The sequence below is a fragment of the Apium graveolens genome, chromosome 7 (genome assembly GCF_009905375.1).
Source record: "Apium graveolens cultivar Ventura chromosome 7, ASM990537v1, whole genome shotgun sequence".
NCBI classification, from domain to species: domain Eukaryota; kingdom Viridiplantae; phylum Streptophyta; class Magnoliopsida; order Apiales; family Apiaceae; genus Apium; species Apium graveolens.
The window spans coordinates 100,495,722-100,518,034 of record NC_133653.1 but is presented as its reverse complement, the minus strand read 5'-3'; the positions used below and the strand labels follow the sequence as shown (position 1 = coordinate 100,518,034).

The following is a 22,313-nucleotide window of genomic DNA, read 5'->3' as shown; positions in this document are numbered from 1 at the left end:
TGTAACTTATGTGTTATAAGTTAATTATGAAATTTTGGTTTTAGTGAATTTAACAATGTTTACATCTTAAGAATTCACTGAAATCAAAATCATGATTGCAATATGATTAGTTGTATGCTAATTTTTGACTTATATCAGTTAATGATATTTAGTGAAGAGTTTATCTATGAACTAATTGTGAAGTATTAGTATTTGTGACATTACTTAGAACTCCTCTAAGTAATCAATGCTTATCCTCGATCACTTATACTAATATACAAAGTGTGGAAATCTTTCTTAAAGTACAACTATGGTTATTGTGTTTAATACTTTATGACATGTAACCATATGTTGTCAAGTTAGAATAATTTTTATACTTACTTGCAAATTCCTAAATGCTTTGATATAGATGCAATACTTATTGAATCAAAGTATATGGAACTTAAAATATCTTTCTAAGATTGCAAACAAGACAATGTTGGTTAATGTTGCTTTATTTATCGAACCTATATTGTTTGAGATACTACAATCGTTAGGAGTTAACAATTGTATGATATATGAAATTAAATGCTAATGTCTATTTGATAGATAATTGGTATATAATTCATTGATATCTTATTTTAATATTTAAAATAGGATGCAACATAATTATTGGTATCTAAAGTACTTGACAAGTATCAGTCAATGATATATTGTTAATTTTTTTTGTTGCAGATAATTGTGAGATTTTAAGTTCTAGTGGATTTTTATGCTTTTCTATATCTGAAAGATTCACTATAATTTGAAATTAACAGCATAATCATTCTTATTAAGATTATTTATCAATAAACAATGTTGTTGGTAATAATTTTATAAAGATAGATTATGGAGCTTTTGACATGAATGAGAATTGTTTAGACTTTACCCTAAGTGATTAATGCTTTTACAAAAACTCATCCATATTGGAAGACAAAATCTTTCTTTCTCTTCTTACCACTGTTAGGTGATCAGTCTGTGTCTTTTTCAAATCATTTATCTTTTAGGCATAAAAACAGACTTGTGCACTTGAATAGTTTTAAGAGAAAAAAAATTAAACTTCTTTCTACTTTAGTGATTGCTTATTTCATTAAAATCTTTTTGAAATCACTATTGTACATCATTTCTCTCAAAAGATTAAATGCATATTTTTCATTCATTATAGATCTTAAGTGCATTGTATCTGTATATTGCCATATGTTATGTGATACAGGTTCAGCCTCCAATGGCCTTCATTTCATTTGATAGTCATGAGGTTGAAAACCCACAACTTCTATCACAGGCTGTAAAGACAAACACAGAAACGGAACCAACCAACACTTTCAGACCCCTAAAATGAAGTATGAATGAGCGTGACGAAGATAGTGCCTTAGTGCACCATATAAGGAAGGTTCCGAAGTCAACCCAACAACTCTGTCTCCTATAAAGATGAGTAGTATTTAAACTGAGGAAACTGCTAGCCCACTTACATCTTCTCAAAAAGATGTAATGGCTGAAAAGGCACAAAAACAGTTACTAGATTTATCCTCTCAACAGGGTGCATCTATTAAAATTCGCCTGTCGGCCAGGGTATCCAATGTAGTGTCACCACTTTAAACATAAACAATTCTTGATGCACAAGGAGAGGTTACACACACAAAGGAAGAGTTGACGGAAACAAGAGCTTCGACCATTTTAAGGTTAGATTCGATTGTTCAAGGTTCTTTAATGGACCAATTGCCTTTACAGGTGTGAGGAGAGGATATTGATCCAATAGCCACATGTCAGTGGTCAGTGTCTACCTCCCTACGCTTAAATCCCCTGGATGCATCTGCGGATAGTGGATCTGACATATGTGCAGATCGACAACTTGTTAATAATGATTCAGATATTACCTGATGAGTTACAAGAAAATGTCCTCACAGACATTAGAAGGAAACTCTTATCTTTATGCTAAATTCTTTGGATCATTGTTTACCTTCCCAGAGTTCACATCTGGAACCCTAAAAGGGAAACTAACAACTTGTAGATTATGACTCAGATTCATCTGACGAGTCTAACAAGGATGGGGATTTGCGAACTCCCATTGCACCACATGTGACCTCCTTAAGGATGGCTAAGGTGTTTTTCCTTGCAGGTACAGCTGGATTTTGGAGCTATGAGAGGAGTGATACACTTTTGAGAATGAGTGTAAACACGAGTGGAGAGAAGAGTGAAACACTTGTGAGGTACACGAAACAGAATCACAAACTCACAGTGAGCAAGAAAGATAAATACCATATCCCATCCCCTATCCCTAAACATGGTTCTTGATACTTCGGGTCTCGAATCTGTTTATGATTGGAACCTAACTCTTAGGGACCTAACATTTACAGATTGGATTAGAATACTTTGGGACGTAACAAGTTGGGAGCTAACAATTGGTAATAATTGGTGATCACACATTTGGCAGGTATAAAGAGTTGGGAAGATTGGTGAACATAATGATCAACAGTGAAGCCATTTTTGCAACATTTAAAGGGACATGGTTGATCAGACTATGACTTGTTATTTCTTTTCCAACCAAGTGAAATATGAGAACTCCTTTAGATAACGGTATACATTCCTTCTCAAAGGGGGAGATAAAAGCTTAAGTAATAGTTGGAGGATTCCTCAACTAAGGGAGAGAAATAGCAGGGAGGAGGAAAAAGGTAAAGCAGATGTACACTACACCACACCATTGTTGTTTGTAAATATGGATCCTATTGTACGGGAGAGGTGGTAAACACAAGGTGATTTCCTAGTAAATCAGAAGAAGTGGTTTGTTTTATCACTATTCTTCATAAGGGGAAAAACACTACACCACGCCATTGTTGTTTGTAACTACGGATCCTATTGTACGGGAGAGGTGGTAAACATAATATGATTTCCTAGTAATCAGAAGAAGTGGTTTGGTTCATCACTATTCTTCATAAGGGGAAAATCTATTTTCCAAATGGGGAGTACCATTGGTTTTTATCTGCGGATCCTATTGTACGGGAGAGGTGGTAAACGAAGGTAGTCTCCTTTAAGTAGTTGATTCTCATAGGGGGAGAAGCAAGAGAGATATGCGCTTCTCAACAGGAAATGTGGTTGTACAAAAGAAGCTGCTGATGATTACTTCAAGACTGAGAAGTATTATCTGGAAGAGATTTAAAGAACCAAGGAAATAAAGATGAAACTACTTGAAGATCAGTTCAATGCTAGAGGAACAAGCATCTTTCATTTCAGATACTCAAGAAATCTAGAAATACAGAATTTGATTCTGAAAACCAGTATCATTATTTACAAGTTTCGACACTTTACTTTTTCTAGTTGTTAGTTGAGTTATCCTCTTTATTTAATTTGTTTGTTAGGTTTAACAATCAAATAGGGGGAGATTGTTGGTGAGACTGTGTAGCTGTATGAACAGCTACGTGATAACTCAACACAAGAACAACACTAGAATAGGATAGGTTAATAATACTATGTCTACACAAGAAATCAGAAGAAATGAAGACAAGGCAAATACAAAAAATCAGAAGATTAGAAGAATGCTTGAAGTCTGTTTATAGGTCACTGAAAGAAGCTCATTAATTTGATCATGCCTCAATGAAAAATAAAGGTTAAAGACTTTCAGGGTTTCAAAAATGATGAAGATTTAGTGTATAAGTGCTACCAGAAGATTTCAGTGTATTGGAATTGATTGAAGATAGAAAGTGTTCGAAGCATAGAAATCTGAAGAATTGAAGACATGGTATAGACAGAGGTTAAAGAAGACAACTGTAGTCTTGAAGCTATACTCACTGACAGGAGTTCATTTATATGTTCAAGCGTCGGTGAAGAATAGTAAATGAAGTATTCAAGATTGTAGTAGCAATGAAGACGTTGTCTAAGGTACTGGAAAGGATTCCAGTGAAAGTACATTTGTTTATGGACAGTCAGTGTTTGAAGAAATAAAGTTGTTGCAAGCTTAACAATGTAATCAAGGCTATAATACGAAGATCTGAATCGGAATTAGTCATCTGTGAACCAGACCAGTTGCACTAGGCGTCATCAACTCGTGAAAGGAATTTGAGTATTATTTTTAGAAGAATTGTTAAGTTGAGGAACGCACTTGTATTGAACGTTTATCTGTTAAAGTACGAGAAGAGGTGCGCGGGGTATACAGCTGAACTGCTCGAGGGATTGGCGAAGCTCAAAGTTTAATTGTTAAATTAAATAAATTTATTTAATGGACTTTAATATAATTTATTTAATAAACTTAAAATGATTTATTTTATAAATTTTAAATAAGTTTATTTTATTAAATCTAAATTAGTTTATTTATATAAGTTATATTTAAGTTTATTTTATAAATTAATTTAGTTATAATTTAAACTTAAATAAATAGAAAAAGAAAATCAAAAAAAGGAAAGGAAAAATAAAAGAGAAAAAGAAAATACAAAAAAACAAAAAGAAAAAAAAAAGAAAAAGAAAATCAAAAGAAAAAGGAAAAGAAAAAACAAAAGAAAAAAATAAAAAAATAAAAAAATAAAACAACCTTGCAACCAAATGTTCGCAGGTTGGTAAATATATAAAAGAAACTTGGCAAACCAAATACATGTACTTGATAGTTGGTCGCATGTTTTGTTGGTAATAAAATAAAGCAACCAAAGTTTTTAGTCGCCAGTTGGTAGACTACAGAAACTAGTTACCTGTTATACTTAGTTGCTAGTTACGTAATAAGTAGTCGCAGGTTAAATTTGTTTTTTTAGTCGCAGGTTACAAGTATATCCCTTGATCTCAGTTCTCTCCTCAACCACACATTATTGATAAAAAGTCTACACAAGTAGCAGATAAGATTCAGCACTTCAGATTGAATTTGGATCAGTTATGTTCATCTTCTTATCTCCCAAAAGAGCTAAAGATTGAAGCAAAGAATTTACAGAGAAGCTCAAGCTTTTTGTTTATCCGTCTAACTTCTCACCGGAGTAACGTTATAATGCCAGGTTTAACTCTTGTATATTCTTAGGGGCATTATAAATATTACCCGGTAATTAAATCCTAGTACAAACAAAAGCTAGATCATTGTATAGGATTTAATTTGTAAATCTTTGTAAAATCTAGGAACTTTGTTGTTCTTGGATTATAGCCGGTTAATTTATTTACCGGAGTGTAGCAACACTCCTCGCGGATTGATATACGAATATATATTTCCCCGAAAATCTTGTGTTCCTCGTTTTATTGTTCCAAACACTATTCCTCTCAAGAACACGAAATCACTAACCGAGCACTAAATTTTATATCCACAAAAGATTTGAAAGAATTTTTTAATTTAGTGATTATCGAATTCAACGCCCCCTTTTACGATAATTCAGGACCTAACAGTAGGTCTCAGACAGGAACTTGACTAAACATCGGAAAATCTCAGGTGCTTGATTTGCATGTAAGAATGCAAGAAAGTTAGTCTATTTTGGGATGAATGGAACAATATTGCTGGATGCCATTGTTATGAGTATGAAGTTTAGTGGGCAAGAAAAATTAGTGAGAAAGGAGTGAAAACGAGAGAGAAATCAGTTTTGGATTGAAAAGCTAGGTCACTTGAGTTCTCGAAAGATGTAAGTATGTATATGTATCGAGATGTCTGGGTATTTATAGTAAAAGCAAATGACTTATCGAGAAGTAAAAAATAGACGTTTCGGTTATACTTATCGAGAAGTCAAAAAAATACTCAGTTTGTCAAGAAATGGACTGAATTTGATTGCAATTTTTATTTGAATAAATCAAAATAAAATCAGAATAGTTTAGCCAAAAGTATTTTACCAAAATAATTTATTGAATTAAATTATTTTAGTTCCGAGTTATAAGTCTAAAAGATACTTGTAGAGAACTCTATAAGTTTACTCTTATAGAGAACTCTACAATGACTTATCGATAAGTCATAATAAAGCTTATCGAGAAGTCACTCGAGAAGTCAGTAAATTGACTTATCGAGAACTCACTCGAGAAGTGTTAAAATGACTTGTCGATAAGAAAGTTATACTTATCAAGAACTCAGTTCTCTGTATACTTTTGATCACTTTAATTCTGCCTTGTGTTAATTTTACATATTAAAGATGTAAATTAACAACTGAGCAGTTTACTTAGAATTTGAAAAATTCCAAGCTAAATTTGTTTTTGAAAAATAAATATGCAGAGATTTATGAAATATTTATAATTCATATTTCAGTTAATTTCCAATTAAATCAAATTAATTTTGATTTTGTCACACCCCAACTATAACACACACACTAAATAAAAGCGAACTACAATTATTACAAACTTATAAGTCCAAAGGACAATAATGATCTAATAAAACCCAACCCCAAGATCTTTACAAGTTCAGAGTTTGGAATAACCCTTCTAACTAATACCACGATTACATACTGGCGGATTCCGCCTAAACTATATATATATTCTACCTACGCCCTCAAATGATCTTCACCCTGCCTACCGATTGACTTACGGGCGGTCTGCTTGGTATGAACCATGATTGCTAGCTGTAGAACAGGGTTAAACACAAGAAAATGAGCTACAACGCTCAACAAGTATTAATCATTCTACTAAGCTGGACATTATCTCAAAATCACGAGTTCATAAATCAAGAGGATTATGGATGCTTGTAAGAATGACAATAAGAAACATGAAGTTATAATATGAGGACATGGTAGAATTCTAGCAATTTAAGCAGGGTATATGGAATCATGATATCGGGCAATATGCTATAGTATAAAGACATGGTAGAATCATAATAATCGAAACATGGCATACGGTATCATGGCATCGGGCAATCATATTATAATTATCAAATCATCAAAATCATTTTAAGATGCTACAGATTACAGCCGGTGATCAACCGCGAAGTAATCCCGAACCGCGCTGGGTTCTCAAATATAATGGGATCCCTAAGCTATATGTGAGCCTATCAATAACATGAAAAGGACTTGCGTCTGGGTCTAATCTACTACGATAAGAAAACATTTATTTTATTGATTTATAACATGGATGTCGGGGAAAGATTGGTTATCAATGTAATTGAATTAGATTCAATGGAAGAACATTTGAAGGTAAAGTTCAAATCAATTTAAGAGTGATTAACAGAAGTATTTGAAATAAATATGCTCGTGGGGTTGTTATAACTAAGCATTCATGGGAAATGTATGTATGTGAAACAATTATAAAAATAAAGAGGTAAGTAACTTGCCAACAATTATAAGCATAAGAAATTAGTAACTTGCCAATGATTTTAAGTATAAGAAATTAGTAACTTGCCAATGATTTTAAGCATAAGAAATTAGTAACTTGCCTTCCAATAGTTCTAAGATTATTCGATCTTGACGGCACGAGTCTTTCCCTTCGCTTCGGAACCTACACATTATATTAATCTCATTACTATTCACCCTTTATCGACTCATAAGCCTATAAGCTTCTAAATTAACCTTTACCCTTATTGTAATTACGATTACACAAACTTATGATTACACATAACTTAGTCGCATATAATTCAAGTAATCCACATAGTCACATAATCACATAAAAGTATGGCATATACTACTAGTTATTTATACTATAATATCATCTAAACACCTAAGCACATAAGCAAGTAACACATAAGAACTATCACTAATGCTTCACTCTATCTATTCTGACCTTAACTTAAACCAAAAGATGCTATGCAACACTCAAACCCTTCACTTCTAAGTCCCACACACAATAAATATAACTAAAGCTTCCTAATGTCACTCGAAAGGGTGCTCTCGGGTTACTTGGTGGAAATAGGGTGTCTCTATCTTGGGCCTTCACTTAAAATCACTTCCTACAGGTTGTTAGGACTCTAAAATAACTTCTATAGTTGGTGAGACTCAAAGGCCTCACTCCTAAAGGTTCACAAAGGTTAAGACTCTCACCAAAGTCCCCTGCGAGCAACAGTTTGCACGTCCTGTGCTCTTTAGCCGATATCTCAACTTCTACTCGGGGAATTCTAACAAAACCAATTCCCATGGATTCTTAAGACCTAAACCTAACTCTTAGACTTGGTTTCATGCCATGTCCTCAAATAGGCCTCTCTAAGCTTCTTCCCAAAGTTGACACTTGACCAGCCTCCCTCGAATTCACTCTGCCCTGTTTTCACTCACATAAAACTCACTTTTCTCTTTCAATTTTTAATTCTAAAGGTTTTTTAAGCTTCCTAGGGATGCATTATACTTATTTAAGACAAGGCCCCGTGAAGGACTAGCCTAAGGCATGATTATAATCGACCAAAGTTCAAGTTTACCCAGCCCTGCCCTGTTCTGAGTTACTCTCGGAAATGTGTGTGTGCGCCTACCTAAATACAAGTTTTTCAATGAATCAAAGCCACTGGACTCAAGTAAAACTCAAGTCCTAACTACAGTAAACTTGGGCTTAGCAAGGCCTCAGAGAACTCACCTAAAACAGCCTATACTTAGGGTGAAAAATTCTGTTACAAAGTGCCTAGTGTACCTCTTTCCACCTTAACTCCCAAATCAACACCAAAACCAACATGCAAACCCACAAATCTATCCTAAATTGTAAACAACCCTACTAACTATCATTATATGGAAAAATAAGAGCATAAACTTAGCCATAATAGTCACTTACTGAGGCAAAAACAAAGAGCATACTAGATCCGATTTTACATGAAATTCTAAGCAAATTTTCGAACCAAAAACACATGGTAACAACTTGATGGCTACAAGATTTAAGATATAACTTATTAAGGCACATAACATACTAGAATTCTAGAGAAAAAATCGTGGCATGCATTGCACAAAAACTCAGATTCAAGTCACATAGCACATTTGTTCGAAATATCACTTATACTATGACATGCAAGCATTAAGTTCAACTTTTAGTATAAAAATCATAGCATGCAAGGATAGAAACTTTGTAAATAATCATAGATTCTTTAAAAGTCACATGCAAAGCTTCTTTCTTTTTGAAATCAAATAAAACTAACACACAAAGCACGAAAATCCATTCAGCTCCTTGGTGTCATTGCCAAATGCTTGATGCCAAGATCATGGCTTGAAAGTAGAAGAATAACACTTCATCAAGACCATCTCTTGCTCAAGTGATATAAGCCACATTTAGTTTAACTCTAGAATCACAAGAATCAAAGTTAAACCCTTGGTTTTAACCACATACAACTAAGAAAACTCACCTTAAATGATGATATAGTACCAAGTGAAATTGTCCTTTGTTTAGAGGGGTTGAAAGATGCAAGAAGATGAAAAAATGAAAAAGAAACAAATGAGAGGGGAGGGGGTTGAAGGCGCGGCCTGGAGATAGGGAAAAATAGGGAAGAAAGTGAAGTGATGTTGGTGGAAAAGAAATGATGTGAGTGGAGTGTATAAAATTATTTTTGTCTCACTAAAATGGTAGCGGAGTTTGAACTTACTCTTTTGTCCTTCATCCACTAATAGCCAACTATTGCATGCAAGGTTTTATTGGTATTTTGCTTGGTCAAAAGGAGTTGCTGGGGAGTGAAAGGACAGTCCTACCCTTGGTCTCTATTTGAGTGGAAATTGCATGCAAGGGTATGCTCGTAATTCAATAACTAATAAAAATATAATTTACAAGAATGATTTTTAGTAATTAAAATACAAATCCATAAATCACCAAATAAATACCATAAATACTATGAGATTTTAGAAATTTAATAAAATTATTTTAAAAAAATTCGAACAAAATTTTATATTAATATAATTTTTCACATATTATTATACTAACAAATAAATCATGAAAATGACACTTAACACATTATAAATTACAAAAATAATTGCATGTAAATTGATTATATTCCACAATACTAAAATAAAATTTATCGCGTAATCGCAACTAATCAAATATTACTAACTTGCGAGAAATCTCTATTATTTACTAATCGCGTAGTGAAAATCTTACTCGCGTACGAAATTTACACGCTTAAAATATTGCAGCAACACTAGAAATGCCAAACGACAAAATTATACACAATATATAACGAATTTGCATAATCGGCCTTATAACATAAAATATTTAGGAATATATATATCCCACTTATAAAAATAACTCCAATATTTACCGATTGTCACATCCTCTCCCCCTTATAGGATTCTGTCCTCAAAATCTAGGAGAATAATTGAGGATATCGATTTTGCATTTCAGATTCTAATTCCCACGCTGCTTCTTCGACTTTAGGATTCCTCCTTAATACTTTCACTAAACTTACTGATTTATTTCTAAGAATTTTCTCTTGTCGATCCAGTATCTGCACATGTTGTTCTTCATACGATAAATCAGCCTGAATTTCCACTGGTTCAATTTCTATCACATGGTTGGCTTTTGGATTATACTTCTTCAATAACGAAACATGGAACACATTATGCACGTGCTGATATTGTGGCGGTAAGGCTAACTCATAAGCAACTTTCCCTACTTAGTTCAAGATTTCAAAAGGTCCAATGTATCTTGGTGCTAACTTCCCTTTCTTACCGAATCGGGTCAAACCCTCCCATGGTGATACTTTTAGTAACACATCATCCCCAATTTCAAATTTCACATCTTTCCAGGTGGGGTCCGCGTACTTCCTTTGTCTATCCTGAGCAGCAATGAGTCTCTACTTGATCACAGTGACAGTGTCCTTCATTTGCTAAATTAATTCAGGTCCATAAATCTTTCCTTCTCCAACTTCATCCCAACTCGTCGGTGTTCTACACTTTCGTCCATATAACGCTTCGTATGGTGGCATGTCAATACTGGAATGGTAGCTATTGTTATACGAGAATTCTATGAGTGGTAGATGATCGTCCCAACTTCCCAAAAAATCAATTACACAGCTTCACACCATATCTTCAATGGTTTGGATTGTTCATTTCCTTTGGCCATCGGTTTGTGGATGATATGTCATACTCATGTCTAATTTTATCCCAAGGTTTTCTTGAAATTGCCTCCAGAATCTCGAGTTAAATCGCGGGTCTCGATCCGAAACTATTGATATAGGTACACCATGGCGTAACACGATTTTGCGTACATACATATGAACTAGTCTGTCTAACGAAGACTTCTAATTGATTGGAAGAAAATGAGCCGATTTCGTAAGGCGGTCAACTATCACCCAAATCGTGTCGTGTCCAGAACGTGTTCGCGGTAAACCCACTACAAAATCCATGGCAATATTTTCCCACTTCTATTCTGGAATCTTCAATAGTTGAATTAAACAACTTGGTTTCTGATGTTCTGCTTTCACTCTTTGGCACGTGTCGCATTTTAAAATCCACTCCGCAATCTCCTTTTTCATGTTCGGCCACCATAAACTCTTTTTCAAATCATGGTACATTTTGGTAATTCCCGGGTGAATCAAAAATCTTGAGTTGTGTGCTTCTTTCAAAATATCATCCTTCAATTCAGTCACATTTGGGATCCAAATTATTGTTGAAAATTTCAACACACCTTGTTCGTCTTTTCGGGTACAAATCTCTTCTCCTGTCAACTGATTATTCTCTTGAGTCATTACTTCATCTTGGCATTTCTTTATCCTTTCTAGTAGTGTCAGTTGAAAAGTAATGGAATAATCCTTCGAAAAATCCTTTACAAATCTTCTGTAGTATCCCGCTAGTCCCATAAAACTTCTCACTTCTATTGGCCTCTTCGGTCTCTCCCAATTCATTATCGCTTCGATCTTCTCAGGATCTACTCTAATTCCTTTTCTTCCAACAATGTGTCCTAGAAATCTTACTTCAACTAACCAAAACTCACATTTCGAGAACTTGGCATACAATCTCTCCTTTCGCAACACTTCCAAGACTATTCTTAGATGTTCTGCGTGATCAGCTTCTGTCTTTGAATATACCAGAATATCATCAATAAAGCTATGGAAAACTTGTCAAAATACTCCTTGAATACTCGATTCATTAAATCTATGAAAGCAGCTGATGCATTCGTCAACCCAAAATCCATAACGAGAAATTCGTAATGTCCATATCTAGTTCAAAAAGCTATTTTCTGTATGTCTTCGAACTTAATCTTTAATTGGTGGTATCCTGATCGTAGATCAATCTTCAAAAAACATGAGGCTCCCTTGAGTTGGTCAAATAGATTATCAATTCTAGGCAAAGGGTATTTACTCTTAATCGTCAACTTGTTCAATTCTCGATAATCTATACAAAGTCGCATGCTTCCATCCTTTTTCTTCACAAACAACACTGGCGCGCCCCACGGTGAAACACTTGGTCTTATAAATCCTCTGTCTAGTATTTCTTGTATTTGCTTTTCTAATTCCTTCATCTCCGTTGGTGCCATCCTATATGGAGCTTTTGAAACGGGTTCGCTGCCGGGTGCAAGATCTATTGTAAACTCAATTTGTCTGTCCGGGGGTAAGCCAGGAAGTTCTTTAGGAAAAACGTCTAGAAAATCTCTTACCACTGGAATGTTTTCCGGATTAGAAACTTCTCTACCTTTATCAACTACATACGCCAAATACGCCTCACATCCTTTCCGAATCAACTTCTTTGCTTGCATCGAGGTGAGAAATGTCTGAGTTTGCTTTTGGTCCTTGAACGTTACTTTCTTACCTTGAGGTGTACTTAATACTACTCTTTTATCCTTACAGTCTATTTGAGCACTGAAACTTGTCAACCAATCCATTCCTAAGATCACGTCAAACTTGCCTAATTAGAAAGGAATAAGGTTCGCAGGAAAAACATGTCCGGCTATCTCTATTGAACAATGAGGGCAAATACAATTTACAGATACTCTATCTTGATTATCTAAGATAATGGATAAGGGTTCATGCATCAATTGGGTTTCACAATTTAACTTATCAACAAAAGACTTCGAAATGAATGACCTGGTGGCTCCCGAATCAATCAATACTTTAGCACTAGCAGCATTCACAGAAAGCGTACCTGACACCACATTGGTACTTTGAATTGCATCCTTCACGTTCATGTTAAAAGTTCTTGCTTAAGATGGATAAGTCAAAGCTGGGTGATTTGAAGATGATGTTATCTGAGGTTGATTGAGAGATATTTGGAATGATGGGGTTGGCCTAGGAGTTAATTGATTAACAGGGTAGGATACAGTAGTCATTTGCATCAATTGGTTATTACCCACTCCTTTGCATTCTCGTGAGACATGCCCTGGTTTCCCATACTTATAACACGTGATGTTGGCCTTCTGATTCTTACATTCATGAGCATAATGACCCTTTGTATGATACTTGAAATAAACTATATTCGCCTTATTGCAGATTCCTGTATGTCTCCTATTACAAATATTACATTCCGGAACTAACCCTTGCGGGGGTTTCTGTCCACTGGTTGATTGAGATCTTGTTTCTTATGACTTATTCCCAAATTCTTTCTTCTTAAAGTTTTCGGGTCCACTCTGAGGTTTAAACCTTTGATTAGTCCTCTGATTCTGGCCCTTGTAACTTGAGCCTTCCTCTCCTGTTTCAAATCTTCTCTTCTTGTTTCCTTTCTCCTTTTGATTTTGCTCACTCTCTCCTTCCATTACCATTTCCTTCTAAACTACTTAGCATAGGTGGTCAACTCAAAAGCCGCCACACGACTCCTTAAACAAGGCTTCAATCCCTGTTGGAACCTTTTTGCCTTTTTCTCTTCAGAATCAACATACTCTCCCACAAACCTAGAAAGTTCTGTAAACTTCTTCTCATATTCTCCAACTGTCCTATTGTCTTGCTTCAACTCAAAGAATTTCATCTCCATTTGTGTTTGTATATAGTGAGGAAAATACTTATCCAAGAACCTTCTCTTAAACCTATACCAAGTAATAACTTTAGCAACTTCTAAAGCTTTCGCTGTTTCCCACAAATAGTTCGATTCACCTTTAATAAAGTAAGTGGCATACTCCACCTTCTGATTATCTCCAACATTCTTAAGGCAAAGGCCTTTTCGATTTCCTTAAGCCAAGCATGAGCTTCTACCGGGTCTTGTGTTCCTTTGAATTCTGGGGGTTTTACAGATTGAAAGGTTTTGAAAGTAATGACACCTTCTGGGGGTGGTTGAGGGGGTTGTATCTGTTGAAAAAGTAGTTGTTGTTGGGCTATGGTAGCAGTTTTTTGGCATACCAACTCCACAAGTTGTGCTATATCAGGGTTTTGGTTTTCTCCATCATTTTCTTGGTTATTTGTAGGTCTTCCTCGGGTTCTTCTAGGTGCCATTTTCTGAATGAGAGTTATACAGTTTGAGTGATACAAAATTAGGGTATTATTTCGCAGTCATCATGGTATACAGTTTTCAAATAATAAAGGTGATACGGTGATAAGCAAGAAATTTTAAAGGAGCAATTATAGGAATCAAAGAAAGTGCATAACTGAATTTAACATAGTTCAAGTCGAAAGGTACGAATCGCAAGGTACAAATACGATTACAGGTCTGAAATATAACAATACGAGAGTCTAGAAATGGAAACAAATGACATGGTAATAAAAGGAACAGCCTAATCCAAGCAACTAAAGGTCAAGTCTCCTAAAGCTCGTCCTAATCCTCCTCCTCGGACTCCTCTTCAGGTTCCTTCTCGGACTCCTCCTCACGGGTTCTCGCAATGTCGGGGATAGTGTCCTCACATAGCATCTTGACCACACTCTTAATCTCATCCACTATCGTCTGTACAGTAATCCGACTGGTCCAGTCGTGGTGCACGGGCATCTCCTCTAATCTTGATGTGGCCACCCGGATCAATGATTCGAGCCTCGAAATGGTTTTCCCCTTAGGTTCATCACCCATCACTTGCTTACTGGCATAGAGCTCCTCAAGATGTTCCATCAGCCTGATATACTTTCCTTGGAGAAAGTCATGATGCATTCTTAAGTCAGCATAGACAGAAAAAGCAATTGCGTCACTCGGCGGAATCAAAGATGATGAGTGCGCACGTTGCTGTCAAGCAATATATATATATATAAAGGTCAGATACGATTTATTCGAATGTCGCATATTAGCACTCCCGACAATAATAATATATATACTCATACTTCCTATGGTCCAAATTGGGCTGTCCAGAGACTCTGAACCTAGGCTCCGATGCCAAAAGCTGTCACACCCCAACTATAACACACACACACACACTAAATAAAAGCGAACTATAATTATTACAAACTTATAAGTCCAAAGGATGATAATGATCTAATACAACCCAACCAAAATAATAACAATCCTAAGATCTTTACAAGTTCAGAGTTTGGAACAGCCCTTCTAACTAATACCATGATTACATACTGGCGGATTCCGTCTAAACTATATATATTCTACCTGCGCCCTCAAATGATCTTCATCCTGCCTACCGGTTGACTTACGGGCGGTCTTCTTGGTACGAACCATGATTGCTAGCTGTAGAACAAGGTTAAACATAAGAAAATGAGCTACAACGCTCATCAAGTATTAATCATTCTACTAAGCAGCACATTATCTCAAAATCACGAGTTCATAAATCAAGGGGATTATGGATGCATGTAAGAATGATAATAAGAAACATGAAGTTATAATATGAGGACATGGTAGAATTATAGCAATTGAAGCAGGGTATATGGAATCATAATATCGGGCAATATGCTATAGTATAAAGACATGGTAGAATCATAATAATCGAAACATGGCATACAGTATCATGACATCGGGCAATCATGTTATAATTATCAAATCATCAAAATCATTTTAGGACGCTACGGATTACAACCAATGATCAGCCGTGAATTAATCCCGAACCGTGCTGGGTTCTCAAATATAATGGGATCCCTAGGCTATATGTGAGCCTATCAATAACATGAAAAGGACTTGCGTCTGGGTCCAATCTACTACGATAAGAAAACAGTTATTTTATTGATTTATAACATGGATGTCGGGGAAAGATTGGTTATCAACGTAATTGAATTAGATTCAATGGAAGAACATTTGAAGGTAAAGGTCAAATCAAGTTAAGAGTGATTAACGGAAGTATTTAAAATAATTATGGTCATGGGGTTGTTATAACTAAGCATTCATGGGAAATGTATGTATGTGCAATGATTATAAGAATAAAGAGGTAAGTAACTTGCCAACAATTATAAGCATAAGAAATTAATAACTTGCCAATGATTTTAAGCATAAGAAATTAGTAACTTGCCAATGATTTTAAGGATAAGAAATTAGTAACTTGCCTTCCAATAGTTTTAAGATTATTCGATCTTGATGGCACGAGTCTTCCCCTTCGCTTCGGAACCTACACATTATATTAATCTCATTACTATTCACCCTTTATCGACTTATAAGCCTCTAAGCTTCTAAACTAACCTTTACCCCTATTATAATTATGATTACATAAACTTATGATTACACATAACTTAGTCGCATATAATTCAAGTAATCCACATAGTCACATAATCACATAAAAGTATGGCATATACTACTAGTTATTTATACTATAATATCATCTAAACACCTAAGCACATAAGCAAGTAACACATAAGAACTATCACTAATGCTTCACTCTATCTATTCTGACCTTAACTTAAACCAAAAGATGCTATGCAACACTCAAACCCTTTACTTCTAAGTCCCACACACAATAAATATAACTAAAGCTTCCTAATGTCACTCGAAAGGGTGCTCTCGGGTTACTTGGTGGAAATGGGGTGTCTCTATCTTGGGCCTTCACTTAAAATCACTTCCTACAGGTTGTTAGGACTCTAAAATAACTTCTATAGTTGGTGAGACTCAAAGGCCTCACTCCTAAAGGTTCACAAAGGTTAAGACTCTCACCAAAGTCTCCTGCGAGCAACAGTTTGCACGTCCTGTGCTCTTTAGCCGATATCTCAACTTCTACTCGGGGAATTCTAACAAAACCAATTCCCATGGATTCTTAAGACCTAAACCTAACTCTTAGACTTGGTTTCATGCCATGTCCTCAATTAGGACTCTCTAGGCTTCTGCCCAAAGTTGACACTTGACCAGCCTCCCTCGAATTCACTCTGTCCTGTTTTCACTCACATAAAACTCACTTTTCTCATTCAATTTTTAATTCTAAAGGTTTTTTAAGATTCCTAGGGATGCATTATACTTATTTAAGACAAGTCCCCGTGAAGGACTAGCCTAAGGCATGATTATAATCGACCAAAGTTCAAGTTTACCCAGCCCTGCCATGTTCTGAGTTACTCTCGGAAATATGTGTGTGTGTGCCTACCTAAATGCAAGTTTTTCAATGAATCAAAGCCATTGGACTCAAGTACAATCAATTCATAACTCCATTAAACTTGGGCTCAACAAGGCCTCACCAGAACTCACCTAAAACAGCCTATACTTAGGGTGAAAAATTCTGCTACAAAGTGCCTAGTGTACCTCTTCCCACCTTAACTCCCAAATCAACACCAAAAACAACATGCAAACCCACAAATATATCCTACATTGTACACAACCCTACTAACTATCATTCTATGGAAAAATACGAGCACACACTTAGCCATAATAGTCATTTACCGAGGCAAAAACAAAGAGCATAGCAGAGCAGATTTTACATGTGAACTTCTAAGCAAATTTTCGAACCAAAAACACATGGTAACAACTTGATGGCTATAAGATTTAATTATAACTTATTAAGGAACATAACATACTAGAATTTTAGAGAAAAAATCGTGGCATGCATTGCACAAAAATTCAGATTCAATTCATATAGCACATTTGTTCGAAATATCACTTATACTACGACATGCAAGCATTAACTTCAACTTTTAGTGTAAAAATAATAGCATGCAAGGATTGAAACTTTGTTAAAATAGATTTTAAAAGATCATAGGTTCTTTAAAAGTCACATGCAAAGCTTCTTTCTTTTTGAAATCAAATAAAACTAACACACAAAGCACAAAAATCCATTCGGCTCCTTGGAGTCATTGCCGAATGCTTGAGGCCAAGATCATGGCTTGAAAGTAGAAGCATAACACTTCATCAAGACAATCTCTTGCTCAAGTATTATAAGCCATATTTTTTTCAACTCTAGATTCACAAGAATCAAAGTTAAACCCTTGGCTTTAACTACATGCAACTAAGAAAACTCACCTTAAATGATGATATAGTACCAAGTGAAATTGTCCTTTGTTTAGATAGGTTGAAAGATGCAAGAAGATGAAGAAATGAAAAAGAAAAAAAATGAGATGGGAGGGGGTTGAAGGCGCGGCCTAGAGAGAGGGAAAAAGAGGGAAGAGAGTGAAGTGATGTTGGTGGAAAAGAAATTATGTGAGTATAGTGTATAAATTTGTTTTTGTCTCACTAAAATGGTAGTGGAGTTTGAACTTACTCTTTTGTCCTTCATCCACTAATAGCCAACTATTGCATGCAAGGTTTTATTGGTCCTTTGCTTGGTCAAAAGGAGTTGGTGGGGAGTGAAAGGACAATCCTTCCCTTGGTCTCTGTTTGAGTAGAAATTGCATGCAAGGGTATGCTCGTAATTCAATAACTAATAAAAGTATAATTTAAAAGAATGATTTTTAGTAATTAAAATATAAATCCATAGATTACCAAATAAATACCATAAATACTATGAGATTTTAGAAATTTAATTAAATTGTTTTAAAAAATTTTGAACAAAATTTTATATTAAAATAATTTTTCAAATATTATTATACTAACAAATAAATTATGAAAATTACCCTTAACACATTATAAATTACACAAATAATTGCATGTAAATTGATTATATTCCACAATACTAAAATAAAATTTATCGCTTAAACGCAACTAATCAAATATTACTAACTTGCGAGAAATCTCTATTATTTACTAATCGCGTAGTGAAAATATTACTCGCGTACGAAATTTACACGCTTAAAATATTTCGGCAATACTTGCAATGCCAAACAACAAAATTATACACAATATATTATGAATTTGCATAATTGGCCTTATAACACAGAATATTTAGGAATATATATCGCACTTATAAAAATGACTCCAATAATTATCGGTTGTCACAGATTTACTAGAAATTAATCTGCTGCAAAATATTAGCTGAGTTCTTGCCTTAGGATGAAGAATTAAGCATTCCAATTTCACCTACAAGTCTAGTGAAAGTTGCTTCATTCAAAGGTTTGGTAAAAATGTCAGCTAATTGTTTTTCTGTTGGAACAAAAATGTGCTCAATGGTACCATTTGTAGCATGTCCTCTAATAAAATGGTGCCTTACATCAATGTGTTTTGTTCTAGAATGATTAACTGGATTAGCCACTATAGATATAGCCTTAGTATTGTCACATATAATTGAAATTTTGTGTAACACTAGGGCATAGTCCATTAGCTGATATTTAATCCAAAGCACTTGAGCACAACAACTTCCTGCAGCTATGTATTCAGCCTCTGTTGTAGAAGTTGACACAGATTGTTGTTTCTTTCTATACCAGGATACAAGTCTTTGTCCAAGAAACTGATAGCCTCCACTAGTGCTCTTTCTGTCAACCCTGCATCCAACAAAATCTGCATCTTTGTAGCCAACAGCTTCAAAACCAGTTCCCTTAGGATATCATAATCCCAAGTTTGGAGTCCCCTTCAAGTATTTGAAAATTCTCTTTACAACCATCAAATGTGATTCTTTTGGATTGGCTTGAAATCTTGCACACAAATATGTAGCAAATATGATGTCTGATCTACTTTCAGTTAAGTAAAGCAAAGATCCAATCATCCCTCTATAGCTTGAAATATCTACACTTTTGCCCTTTTTATTTTCATCCAACTTTGTTGCTGTAGACATAGGTGTAGATGCAGGCGAACAATCAACAATACCAAACTTTTTCAATAAATCTTTGACATACTTAGTTTGGCTGATAAAGATTCCATCACTTCTTTGACTGACTTGGAGTCCAAGAAAGTAACTTAATTCCCCCATCATACTCATTTCATATTCACTCTGCATAAGCCTGGAGAATTTTTGGCAAAGCTTTTCATTTGTAGAACCAAAGATGATATCATCCACATAAATCTGAACTAGGATCATATCATCACCATATTTCTTGTAGAAGAGAGTTTTGTCTATAGTCCCTCTAGTAAAACCATGTTTAAGTAGGAATTCTGACAATGTATCATACCAAGCTCTAGGTGTATGCTTTAGTCCATATAGAGTCTTGAGTAACTTGTACAAAAAATCTGGAAATTCTGGATCTTCAAAGCCAGGTGGTTGTTGCACATAAACCTCTTCTTCTAGCTCACCATTTAGGAAGGCACTCTTGACATCCATTTGATACACTTTGTAATTTGAATTTGCAGCAAATGCTAGAAAAATCCTTATTGCCTCAAGTCTTGCAACTGGAGCAAAAGTTTCATCATAATCAATTCTTTCTTCCTGTGAGTAGCCTTTTGTAACCAACCTTGCCTTGTTTCTGGTAACTATACCATTTTCATCCATCTTGTTCCTAAACACCCATTTTGTTCCAATTACTCTTCTATTCTTCGGTGCAGGAACTAACTTCCAAACTTTGTTTCTTTCAAACTGATTCAGTTCTTCCTGCATGGCAGATATCCAATCAGGATCCATTAGAGCTTCCTCTATTTCTTAGGTTCTACTTGAGACAGAAAGCATGCATGTAGGCACTCATTAGCAGTTGCACTTTTAGTTCTCACACCAGCAGTAGGATCACCAATAATTGCTTCTCTAGTGTGACTACTATCCCACTTCCTTGTGTGAGTTTGTTGACTTGTGCCTTCATCATTTTCTTCATCATTGGTATGACTTGTAGATCCTTCTTCTCATTCTCCCCCTGATTTTGTGCTATAAAATTTAGGTGTTTTATATGAGCTTCCATTACCATGATTTTCTTGTTCAGTAATTTCTTCATTCATCATCTTTTGTGTATTGACTTCATCTTCTTCATTAGAATCACTGTTACTATTGAGGTTTTCAAATGCAAGGGCTTCAGCTTCATTATCATCAAGGCATTCCAAGTCTGGACACTTGTCATCATCAAAAGTCACATATGTGCTTTCCATAATCTTCTTTTGATCAATCACATAGACCTTGTATGCAGTTCTCTCCAATGAATATCCCAGAAAAATTGCTTCAAAAACCTTTGAGTCAAATTTTCCCACATATTCAGAGTTGTCTTTTAAAATGTAACACTTACTTCCAAACACATGAAGATGCTTTACAGTAGGCTTTCTATTAGACATGATTGAGTAAGGTGATTTTCCATGAGCCTTGTTAATGAGATATTTGTTTTGTGTATAGCATACAGTGTTAACAGCTTCTTCCCAAAAACTTGTTGGCAACTTGGCATCTTGCAGCATTGTTCTAGAAACTTTAACTAATGTTTTGTTCTTTCTTTCAACTACTCCATTTTGTTGAGGTGTTCTAGCAGCAGAGAACTCTTGAACAATGCCTTTATTTTTGCAGAATTCACTTAATGTTGCATTTCTGAATTCTATTCCATTATTATTTCTCAATCTCTTTACACAGTTTTGATCTTCAGCCTGTTTCTCTATCTTCTTTATGTGCTCAATTATGATGTGAGGAGTCTCATATTTAGAGTGCATGAACTCTACCTAAGTGTACCTTGAGAAGTCATCCACCATTACAAATGCATATTTGTTCCTTGAAATTGATAAGACATTTATTGGTCCAAACAAGTCCATGTGAATAAGTTGCAAAGGTGCACTTATAGAATTCACAGTTTTTAACTTGTGACTTGATCTTTTCATTTTTCCTTTCTGACAGGCTTCACAAACTTCAACTTGAGCAAACTCGAGATTAGGTCTGTCTCTTACTAACTCCTTTTTGACCAAGGTGTTAATTTCCTTGAAATTTAAGTGAGACAACTTTTTATGCCATAGCTTGCTTTGTTCTTCTGAAGCCTTGGTGTAGAAGTAACAAATTCCATCCTTATTTGCTAAGTCCAAGTCTGCAACAAATAAGCTTCTTTTTCTTGCTCATTTAGAGCAATTTCACCAGTTTTCTTGCTGATAAAAGTGCATTCTTCTTTGTTGAATAGAACTTCAAAGCCTTTGTCTGCAAATTGGCTAACACTGAGAAGATTCACTTGAAGACCAGCTACTAGTGCTACATTATCAATGACAATATTTCCAGAAATAATCTTGCCATATCCCATTGTGAATCCTTTGATGTTGTCTCCAAAGGTCACCAAAGGGCAAGCCTTCTCCTCAAACTGTGATAACAGGGCCTTATTTCCTGTCATATGTCTAGAACATCCACTGTCTATGGTCCATATGACCTTCTTTATTTTGCCCAGTGATTTTGATGAGGATGATTCTCCTTGCTCCAAGGCCATTAGTGCATAATTTCCAACCTCCTCATCTTCATCATTATCAGAGTCATCCCAACTTTTTCCCTCTGCA

The 22,313-nt window shown here is 35.1% G+C and overlaps 1 protein-coding gene across 1 annotated transcript; it reads right to left on the bottom strand.

The window, feature by feature from the left end:
* Nucleotides 1–11,179: 11,179 nt before the first annotated feature.
* LOC141673905 (uncharacterized) lies at nt 11,180–12,636 on the bottom strand. The gene is made up of 2 exons (XM_074480633.1): nt 12,412–12,636; nt 11,180–11,830 (listed from the first exon to the last, which is right to left on the bottom strand). The coding sequence occupies exons 1-2, from the start codon at nt 12,634–12,636 to the stop codon at nt 11,180–11,182; spliced, it is 876 nt and encodes a 291-aa protein (XP_074336734.1).
* Nucleotides 12,637–22,313: the final 9,677 nt, after the last annotated feature.